We start from the raw sequence: 11,004 nt of genomic DNA on the forward strand, positions 1-11,004 counted from the left end.
AAAATAAGTCAGGTTTATTTGAAGTTCAATTTCTAGCATATCTGCTAGATTATGCAGTAACTACAGTATTTACTGAACTTCTATTTCATGTCATATTTCTGTTTTTCATTAAAACAGACAATTTTCACCCAACTATTTCAATTTTGGCATGATATCATCGGAAATAATTCCACATCGCTGCATACAAGGGTATAAATTTTGACATTGGTGATTACGATTAGTTAGGTTTGAAGGATATAATGGAACAGAACGAGGGTTAAGGTGTATATACACAAAATTCAATGGATAATTTGATTTCTTGTATTTAGACAAAAATGTTGAATCTAGGAAAAAAAATTACTTGTTTGGTTGATTATATTTCATAATGTTGTATTTGTTAAACACATATTTTATTAGTTATATTTTGTAATAATATATTTAGTAAACAAATGTTAAATTTGAGAAGAATAAAAGAGAGGAGAGGAAAGTTAATCGGCTAAGTTAGGATTGAGGATGAAAATCAAAGGAAATGAGAGAGATGAGATGGTACTGAAATGAGAGGAGGGAGATGGGTTAGGAATGGATTGGAATTGAAATGAAAGAAAAAAAAAAAGAAAAAAAAAAGATAGGTCAAATTGGGATAGCTAGATACTATTTGATCAAGTAGATGTCAAAAATCTATATGGGAGTCTAATCCATTTTTTAAAATATTATTTTTTAGATTCTATGCACCATATATTCATACAAATAAGAGATCTTATGAATACACGCAAAATAAGTTAGTTATTTGGTTGCACCTGTTAATCCTTCATTTTCCTAAATGCATTTTATAAGAGCAGACGTATACCTGCCTTCCCACTTTGACAAAACAAGTTTGCTTAAGTCGTCTTTTAATTTTCTTATCTATAGTGTACTATAATATACGAGTTTAGGTGCAAAAATGCTAGGGCATTTTCATAAAAATCTCATCTGCTGCTATGTTCATCATTTACAGCATATAGAAAATAGGAGTCTCTTCATAAGCGATAGCAATAAATGGTCACAGCAAGAACCTGCTAAAAAGAGCACAACAATTTGCTAATTCTTTTTACACATTGTCAGTAATAATACTATCAATGCAGAGTTGCTCGTTGTTAAACAGGATGACATCCAAAGAAATGATGAAGCAAGAGAATTAAAGAAGCAGCAAAAGTAATCAAATTCTCAGATATCTGCAAGAAATTATGAGGAGCTTTAAACAGCAGTCAAAAAGGTCATCAACAACAACAGGGTCAGGAAAAATGAATGACCTAATAGATATTGAAAGAAATTGAATATGTGACTCATAAGCGAAGCCTCTATTTTTCAGAGTTCTTGGATAATAGAGATCGAAGGATCAACCTGTGGAGAACAGAATAACTAGACTTTTGCCTTGTGATAAATGTGGCAGTGTACAGAAAACTAGTGAGAACAATAAAGCCAAATACATCTTTGACATGTTCTCAGATAATGGTCCAAAGAATAAAAACATATGTAGCAACCAACAATTTTAAACCTTTATTTTCTATGAAACTTTTGAAAAGAATGTCATGCCTACCAGTGACATATTTCTTTGCTTGATTAGATGTAGAATTTTAATTCACTATAGAACTAGACTGCTGAACATGTATGTAGCCTGTAGAGCTTTTCCTATTACCTCAAAGGCCTGCTCTGAAGCGAGGAGTTCTTTACTTTCTTTTCACCTCAGGTAATCAGGAAGTGCAGTATACACATTATTGCAGAGGGTCTAGTTTTTGTTTTATATTTGATAATAGTGTGGCTCCATTTTGTTTCTTCTGTTCGTTGATATGATGACCCTTCGTTGCTTCTGTGACATATGATTTGTCTATTAGTTGTACTGTAAAGCGAGATGTTTTTCTATCATGACTTAAAGAATCAGCTGCAGCCTTACGTTCATAGAGCCTCTCTGTAGATTGTGTTGTAGGAATATGTTTGCTTCCACTTTTTTGAGCAATTCTTTTTTGGCGTTCGGCCAATGATTCCTCGATTCTCCTCCTATTTTCTTCTTCCTGTAATTGGATGGAAACTTTAATATTTCAAGTTACACAAATATAGCTCAAATGAATGCTTTACATGAAAGGGATATGTAGTAATGCTCTTGACATTGAGAGATAAATAATATATGTTTACTGAGACAGCATGGGTTATTCATTTATAGTGTTGTTTTCATGCACAGTCTAAAAGTGCTAACGAAAGAAGGCTGCACTTGACAATTAACTTGAAATCAGGTGCAGAACTCGTTTCTGAGGAATGTTAGGCAAGTGCTGGACATGGTTCGAATTTTTGAAATCTATAATGCTAGTTGTGTAATAAAGTTGTCTAGCTTCCTGCTTGCAGTTTGGATGCATGATATATAAGATCTAGCTAGTAGAGTTCTCTAGACATGGGTTTTTGTCTAGATAAAGAGAAAGAAGATGAGAAAGGATAGGATAGATCATAATGAATTAACAAACTGCTTAAGTGCTCATATCGCATGGGATATTTGATAATAATGAGTCCCACGCTAGTATAATGCATAAAAGCAAAACTTGAGATCGGTGACTAAATTAAAGCCCCAAGTACCCGTTTGTCAACCCTTCCTTTCCCGCCTATGAAAGATAACATAGAAATGCATTATGAAAATTTCAGACATAATAAAATCATAACAAATTGTACGTAGACTCATTATAATAAAACTATGAAGGGATACTTAGTATTATGTGGAACTAAAGTATAATTCTTTTGCAATGCATGAAGTAATAAAACAATATTAGAAGCATGGAAATACCTGGATTTGATATACATAATACCAAAATGCAGCATATAGTGTCATTAAGGGAAATACCAGAAAAAGGAATTACATTTATCAAGCTCATTTTTTAAATGCACAGTTCAGGAATTTATACGTAGCAAACTGCAGTAAGAGAGAGTAGGAAATAAAATATCAGTTTGTGATGAGCTATCTCTGATGAATCTTTTAAAAATAGTCCGGTCTCCTATATCTTTTAGCACCTTCTATAGATTAAAACAGTTGTTCCTCGTTAATGTGAATGTGTGAAGTCCATGTGACTATGTAAGTACTAAGTACCTTTTCCCTCTTACTCTTTTGAAGTGTTTCTTTGTTCATTGTTGGTAGTTTTCTATTCTTTGACATCACCTCTGATTTGCTTTTACCAAGGTAGCCAACTAAGGGTTTCCTTTTTGAATCTCTATTTAAGGATTTTTCTTCAGTACCAACATGCTTCTTTCCTTCCTTGAAGTTAGTTGGCACATCATTAGTTAGATTTGTTTCAGCACCAGAGATATTCACTCTTTTAGATGTAACCTCTGCACTGTAATCTATCTCATGAGTCCAGCATGCAGTTTCGACCCTAAAGTCCCGTTCTAGCACCATTTGGAGATCATCAGGCTCACAATAATGGTGTGTTCCAATATTTTCTTTCAAAGGATCACCTTTCTGAGTTTGACCTGTGGCAGCAGCCAAAGAAATCCCAGAAACCATGCCTATATCCATCTCCCATTCAGAAATATTGTGGTCATATCTTGTTGATCTTGTAGGAACCACAAAGGAGTCATCAATCAGAAGTTTCTTCTCATTTTTAACCATGTTATTTTGATTGGCCATGGGTAAAGTCACTGTCTGCTCACTTTCATACATGGAACATTGCGCAGATCCTTGTACTTCTGTTGACTTATAGAACCGGTCGACGATGAAACAGTCTCCACCTCTTTGACTTCTTAGTGCAGAAACCTCCTCTGTATGATCAGATGAAGAATATTGTATAACATCTTCTTGTTGCGGATTCTTCATGTACAACAGTTCTTCACTACCACCTTCAGTTCTCTTCACGAATCTGTTGTAGCTCTCCTCGCACTCAAAATTTTTCATAGCATATTCAGTATTAGCATCCCTCTCAGTAATCACCAATGTCTCAATTTCAACCAGCTGGTTCTTTGTACTATCATATTCTGCATCAAGTGTACACTTCTCAACTGGTTGTTGGGTCATCTCCTGGTTTAGGACAATGCAATAATCATCTTCAACTTCTACTTGGTTCTGCATACGACCTGGAACTGCGCCTTCATTCTTGCATTCCTCCGTATCATTACAAGCAGAACTCTCTTGTTTCATTAGAATATTCTGAAAATCTTGCCAACTTTCATTATCTTTCTTAGTATCTGAAGAATCCGAGCTGCTCTCCCCATGATCTTCCTTCCTTGAACTATTTTCCTTGTATTGGTATCTGCCAGACTTCTGGTGTTTATGTATCGTGTCAACAACATTTTCAACCTTGTCTAGAAAATCTCGAGTCAATGATTCGTCTGAGGACTCATCCTTCCTTCCATCTTTCCTTTTGGAGGAGATGTAATTAATGTTACGAATGACAACTTTATTTGAGCTCTTCTTTTTGGGCCTTCTATTCTTAATATCTTCACTCTTTATAGTCTCGTCATGAGATGGAAAAGCAACATCCTGTTTTTCTTCTGGTTCACTGCTCAAATCAGAAGAGCTTTGGTCAGAGTAGACACCCTTCAATCTTGAATTGTTGCTTTTGGTTCTACTTGCCCTGGGAAGCTTCTTGCTCCTCCCTCGATGGTCTGCATTTTGTGAGATTCTATGGTCTTGCAATCCTATGTGTTGAGGCCATTGCATGTTACCAGGGTGTCCTTGATAATATGGAGAGAGTAGTAACTGCATACCAGGAAAAGCACACCCTTGGTTCGAAGACCTGCCCTGAGCATCTGAAGCTTGACTGTTATATACATGTGCAGGTGGATGGTTTGGCCTAATTGAAGGTTTTCCATTGATATCAGCATCGACAGCCTGCAAGCTCTTCTGCATTGTTTCTTGAAGGTTATCATCTGAAAGTCAAATACTTTGATCAGACAAGAACAGCTAGGAGAAGGATCTTTGCTAAATAAAGCAATTAGTTATCTTGAAATTTGCTGCAAATCAGGAACATTGTTTTTGTAAAAGCTGGAAAATTGAAACAAAGTATTTGAAATATTGGACAACACTAAATAGCCAACAAGCTTTTGGCACCTGGGGAGAAGGGGAAGGAAAATGTTCGTGGATACAGTACCTTGATTGAATTTCGAGGATTCTGATGTTTTAGTCAAAGCTATGCTCCCATTAGCATTATCATTTTTCCTAAATTGATCAGTGGCCTCATGAGCCTCTGGCTTGTTGCTTTGCTTGTAGAAAGATTCACTTGTAAGCATGATTCCTGAAGTACCAAAGTATGACCCTTCTGGTTGAGAATAAGCTTCCATTGCTGCTAATTCATCAATCCACGACTTGTCTTTTTCCTTTTTTTTGCACAAATCTTTGAAGTTGACGCATGCCTCTCTGCACAGGACAAAAATCAAGAGTCAGAAAACCTGAAAGCAGAGAAGCATATACATAGGATAGAACAAGTGCAAACATAGTAGTGCAAGAAACACTTTTTTCCATCAACCAAAATAAATTTCAGAATAAAAAATTGAGTAGGCCTGCAATAACTAGGCAGCAATTAAACTTGTATGGGTACTAATAGAGTATTGTCTAAAGCTACAGTACTAAGTGGTGTTATATTTTAACTTCACTTTATGTCAAATCAAAAATAATTATTACACGACTATATTGGATTACAAGTGACTATAGAAATAATTACTCCTAGAATAAAGATCACATTTTAGGAGTAAGAAATAAGAATAGCTATTCTAGATTGAGCCTTATTCTCAAAGAAAATGGAGCTTAAAAGAACATGTTCACCCAGTCCAAGTTCTCTTGCAAATATATGATTACTTCCTGAAAAATAAAAGGAGAGGGAAAGATAGCTTGCTCAATTTGAGGATTCTAAAGAGAGAACCAAAAAAATTTCTTCCACAAATTAATTTTATTTTTGTGCTTGATTTGCCTTGATAATATCATATTACAGATAGAAAGTTGTGGCTGGGCATAGCTCATGAGATTTTGCAATATTTGTCATATCCTGTCAAAATTTCATTTGCTATTTAATTTGGAAAGAAAAATAAGAATGACCTCTGTGAGAAGTATATTATGAAGAGTATGTAGCAAAGGGAGTATGAGAGAGAGTACCAGAGGAGTGGAAAGACGGCAAATAGAGTGCTAATTTACCAATTATTCTAAAACCTTAAACAAACAGTGGTTTTATTCTTTTATACTATGAAAGAAATTCTTATTTCACTTCCACTAGACCTCGTTTGCAAGGGCTTAACAACTTTTGCCATAACTTTACTAATTAGATAAGATATTACTTAGAGAAGGAAAAGAACGTCTAATGAGTTGGAGAGATTGTTGGAGGCCTCGCATCTTTAGGAGGCTTCCTATCTAAAAAGGGTATCGCATGAGAACTACATTTCATCTTTTAGATAAAAGAATACGAGAAGGGTATGGCCTAAAGAAGCTGAGTTATCCATCCATTTTATTTACCATACAAACCAGCATAAAGATATTGGAGTGCCCTATCAAGTTTCAAGGGTGAGAGAGGGAATGGAAGGGAAAGAGAAAATGTTATACTTTTGTCCAACTTTGAGTTCTGCTTGTCCTTGACCCATAGCAAAGTGAGGCATGACTGGCGATGGCTTCTCACTTTCAACTTTGATAATAGGCTTCAACATTGGTGAGTCGGATTTGATGTCTGATATATGATGTTGTCAGTATTTTATTTCAATATTGTTAATCTTATCTGCTGTTTATTTTTGCAGTAAGCCACATACTATGTTCTTTATACAAAGATATGCTGTGTTAGCTTGTAGATCATGGGTGAGATTCACTCGTGAATTTATTTTCAACCAGATATGTACTCTTGAGTTTTAATATTCTCATGTTATTCTGTTTAATTGACCAATTTCAATTACCAGAACCAGAGCCTGGACATGCTATACCACAAGAAAGCAGGATGAGATTGTATCCAGTGATAAGTGGAAGGACACCATGCAACCTTGTTGCATACTTTTTTTCTCTTTCATTCTAGATACTTAAGTAAATAGAAATTGTACAGAAGAGCAAAAAAGGAAAGAAAGGAAGAAAAAGATAGATTCATCAAACACATAAAAAGAATGGACCTCTATGTACCTTAAACGAGTGGCTCCAAAAGCATCTGCAAATAACACTAGATCCTCAATATGATCCAGCTGAAAGCCAGCAACGGAGGCTCTAGCATATGCCATCCCTTGTTCTTTCTGGAGCACAACTTTCCGAGTTTCTAAAACTCGTTGAAGGCAGAGTCTAATGCCATGGGACAACCATGCAATTAATGATGCATGTAGAGGAATATAAGCAATTACTCAAGGCAAGGCATAGTGTCTTACTTGGAGTTCTCTCCTTGTTTAGCGTCATGATCATTCCTTTTAGCTTGCAGCTGATGTACAATTAATTATCATGAAATCATAAGGAACAATGTTAGGAGACTTTGTCCTTACAATGATAAACATATCTTCAGAAAATCATCAGAAAAACACAGGATACCTTCAAAGGAACGGTAGATTTCTTGATCTTGCTATCTGCATGTAGGTATGTTTGTGAGATTTCATAGTATATGAAAAAACGACAAAAGAATCATTGACTGACTAATGGTTGGCTTAATTGAGTTTATAATGTATGCGTCAGAGTGTACTTGTATCTCTCTTTCTGCTGAACTATCTTGATTTCTAAAAGTTGTTGTCAAGTATCAACAATAGAGTTCTAAAGATTGAGACAAAATCCCGAGTTAATTGGCTTTCTTGTTTTTTTTTTCCTTTTGGGATCTTTGCGTGAAAAGGCAAGCCCTTCCAATTAATTTTAGTAATAGTGGTAGTGGAATTATGGTCTTAAATTAGGTTCGGAGCAGATATTACGTGGTTGACATTAAAAATCAGATATATTGAAGGAGTATGTTCTGGATTCGGGTATAGTCAAGTGGGATTGATGCATTAGTGTTGGTTAGGGGCTCTATAATAACTCACTAAAATTAGTTAAGGACATGGTTTGATCAGGGAAGTATTTGGATATAGAATTTGGTTAAGTATATGATTTAGACAAACAGAAAGGAATTCTATACATTATTGAGCCTAGCAGCTTGAGGTTGTCTTGATTTAATTTTAATAAGCAAAATATTTTGAGAATTCACTGTTGCCAACCAAAGTGGAGTACGAGAAGAAATGAAGACGAACAAAGAAGAATGATACGTACGTTTGAAAGAGGTCAAAGCAAAATCATAGTGAGAACATGTATATATCAGAAGTACCTTGATCTGTTTGACTTTTCCCAGATTGGTTAAGTGCCTGCAAAGGTGAAGGGGATTGAGAAAAGCAAGACGAAGGAGTTGGTAGATAAGAAGTTTGATCTCAGAAGCAAGGGGGAGGGAGGACGGGGGGGAGGGGCGAGGAGGAAGTAGACTAACCTCTGGGGTTGTGGTGCCATAATCTGCCGACTGAATTGAGCGGTCGATCTGTTCGAGCTCGCGTTCTATGGTTGCGACCCTCTCGAGGATTTCAGGAGTGCTAACGAATCGTACAAACCTAAAGAAGCAATGTAGGACGAGGGAGGGTATATTTGATATTGGTTATAGAAATGTGCGTTCGAAAGTACGTACCTTTCAAGGGTGGATTTGGTAAACCAAGAGGGCGGGGAGGGGGAGTTAGGGCGAAGGGTGAGGGAGTAGCCGCCTTTAGGGATCTCATCTCTCGCGTACCCCAGATGGGAGAGGAAGGGTTCCAGCAAACCGGATGCGATCTTCTCGCCTCCGCCGCCGACCGAGAAGACCACCAGATCACACCTTTCATTTTATTTATCATTAATGCACTAGTTTGGACAAACCAATTCAGTGAGAGAAATTTAAGCAGACGAGCAGAGCAAAGCGCCGCAGCATTTAGCTTTACCTGGTTCGGGTAGGGGTGAGATGGAACAGAGCGTACTCGAGAGGGGAAGCGGGATCTTCCATCAGTTGAGGTGCCAAGTAGAACCTGGAAGAGAGAAGAGGATCGAAGATGACCTTCGTTGTTGCCGCAGATGAACCCAAGAGTTAAAAATAAAATTTAAAAAAAAAAAAAAAAGAAGGTACGAAATGATTGGTTAAGGAAAGATGAGATGACCAATGGAGATGGTGCACATGACCTTGCAAAGCCAGCGGTTAGTTTGGCTGTCACAACTCACCTCCCTTCTCGCGCCCCCCCACACCACCACCACTCCGCCAGCAAGCAGATCAGAGAAGGATTTTATTTTTGTATCTATCTGATTGTCTTTAATTACTTTTCACAAATAAACATATATAAATATATATCCAGCAAGTCAATCTACCCTCTTCTCTGGATTCCTCCTCCCTCGCCACTCTCTTCGCCTGTAGTGAGTGGATCCATCTTCTTCAATCTAAATCTTCTTTTCTACTTTAAGCTGCCGACACGACCCCCACTACTGCTGCTGCTATAGAGCTCCATCGCCAGCTAAAGCTCCACGCTAGTCGTTACCATAACGGATGCTCTCTCTTTTAGTTTCGAATCCATCGTGTGATTGGTTTGTGAGATGTAAAAAAGACTCTTTTACTTGTCGTCAGCTTAACTACAAACAAATGATTCGATTTATTCTCCTTCTCTTGCTATGGTCTTACATGCCAGTGTGGATCCTAGCTGTTTCAACGCCAGTAGATGGAGTGCGAAAACAGAAAGGAACAGCCACCAATAAGGTCGATCTAATTTCTCTTCCAGTCGTTATGCATTGCGCACGACCCGGAACGGATCAAGAAAGATTTCAATAGCCAAAATGAAGCTTAAGGTCCAATAAACATGTTCTCCAAAGTAATTTATCGTAAATATCATAGAAATCCAGTAATTTTTCTTGTCAAGTCCATCAAAGTAGAAAGATTTCAGCAACACCATAATTTTTTTTTTTCCTTCTGGTAAAATTTTCTTGTCAATCGCACCGATTTGGACACTCCAATTCTCATATTTCAATATGTATATATATGTGTGTTTGTGTGTGTGTGAAGATTTAATATATCTATCTCCAAAATATTAGGGTGGTCTTTTTTATTTTCTTTTTGTTTTCTCTTTTTTGTGTGTGTGTGTGATTCCAATATTTTATTTTGTATTATTTCTAAAAGTTGCCTTAGTTAAGTTGAACCTACCACAATATGACTGGGTGGTCAAATATTTCTCTTTTCTGTTATATTCGAAAGCTTAATTACGTAATACACAAAAAATCTTGGCAACTATTTGAACACCAGGCGGGGTATTTAGGAAAATGTCAAAATGTTGTAAAGAACCTGGAAAGAAATACTGATCCCTGAGGACTAGTTCTTACTACATACCTGCTGAAAATTAGAGAGAGAGAGAGAGAGAGAGAGAGAGAGAGAGAGAGAGAGAGAGAAAATTTTTGGTTTTCTTTTTCTTCCGAACATTCAAGACCTGATTAATGTGTAGATCGATGCTTCCTGTCCAAGCAAAACGATAACGCGCATTCACATTCTTCCGAAGCCGAACTAACTACATCAGCGGTTAGCTAGATAAAATATACTATTAAATGGTCACCCTATACTCATCCTTCTATTTTTCCAACATTCCAGAACTTTGGAAACACCATATAAGTCCTCGCTTTGTCAATTTTCTAAGTATACCTAAAAGCTTAGCTTAGTGCATAAAAGATATGTTTTATGAGTAATAATCAAACACTTTACAAATATTCTACAAATGAAATGACCTAACAAATTTTTTATTAACTTCCAATAGTTTTTCTTTTCCTCTTATAACCATTATTATGGATAGTTAAGACAATGCCAAATCAAAAGCGTTTGTAAAATATTTGTAAGCATAGCAATACTCATCTTTTAATATACTATATCAATTTGGCAAATAAAATTTTACAATTTATAATGTAAATTCTTTTAAGGTGGAAAAGTACTTGATTAAATGTAGTTCCTTTGGAGAAATAAGGAATATTTACTACTATTGGAAAAGAATTTTATAAAACTTCATATTCTACTAAGAAATAGTGCTCATATAGTAAAAAAAGGCTCGTGTACATAAATT

At 36.2% G+C, this 11,004-nt stretch overlaps 1 protein-coding gene across 4 annotated transcripts; it reads right to left on the reverse strand.

Moving 5' to 3' along the window:
- Positions 1-1,189: 1,189 nt before the first annotated feature.
- On the reverse strand, positions 1,190-9,417 carry LOC140762641 (COP1-interacting protein 7-like). Of its 4 annotated transcripts, none has more exons than XM_073100512.1 (11): positions 9,281-9,417; positions 8,863-8,946; positions 8,577-8,759; positions 8,385-8,502; positions 8,229-8,265; positions 7,472-7,506; positions 7,315-7,364; positions 7,079-7,231; positions 5,082-5,347; positions 3,086-4,860; positions 1,190-2,027 (listed from the first exon to the last, which is right to left on the reverse strand). In XM_073100512.1, exons 1-11 carry the CDS (start codon positions 9,337-9,339, stop codon positions 1,731-1,733), a joined length of 3,057 nt encoding a protein of 1,018 aa, XP_072956613.1. In that variant the 5' UTR covers positions 9,340-9,417; the 3' UTR covers positions 1,190-1,730. The 4 variants fall into 4 exon arrangements, with proteins under 4 accessions (XP_072956613.1, XP_072956614.1, XP_072956616.1 ...); XM_073100513.1 differs by lacking the exon at positions 9,281-9,417 and adding an exon at positions 9,098-9,235; XM_073100515.1 differs by lacking the exon at positions 9,281-9,417 and adding an exon at positions 9,076-9,226.
- Positions 9,418-11,004: the final 1,587 nt, after the last annotated feature.

This window comes from Typha angustifolia, chromosome 7 (assembly GCF_048772165.1).
Source record: "Typha angustifolia cultivar Huaian chromosome 7, ASM4877216v1, whole genome shotgun sequence".
NCBI lineage: Eukaryota > Viridiplantae > Streptophyta > Magnoliopsida > Poales > Typhaceae > Typha > Typha angustifolia.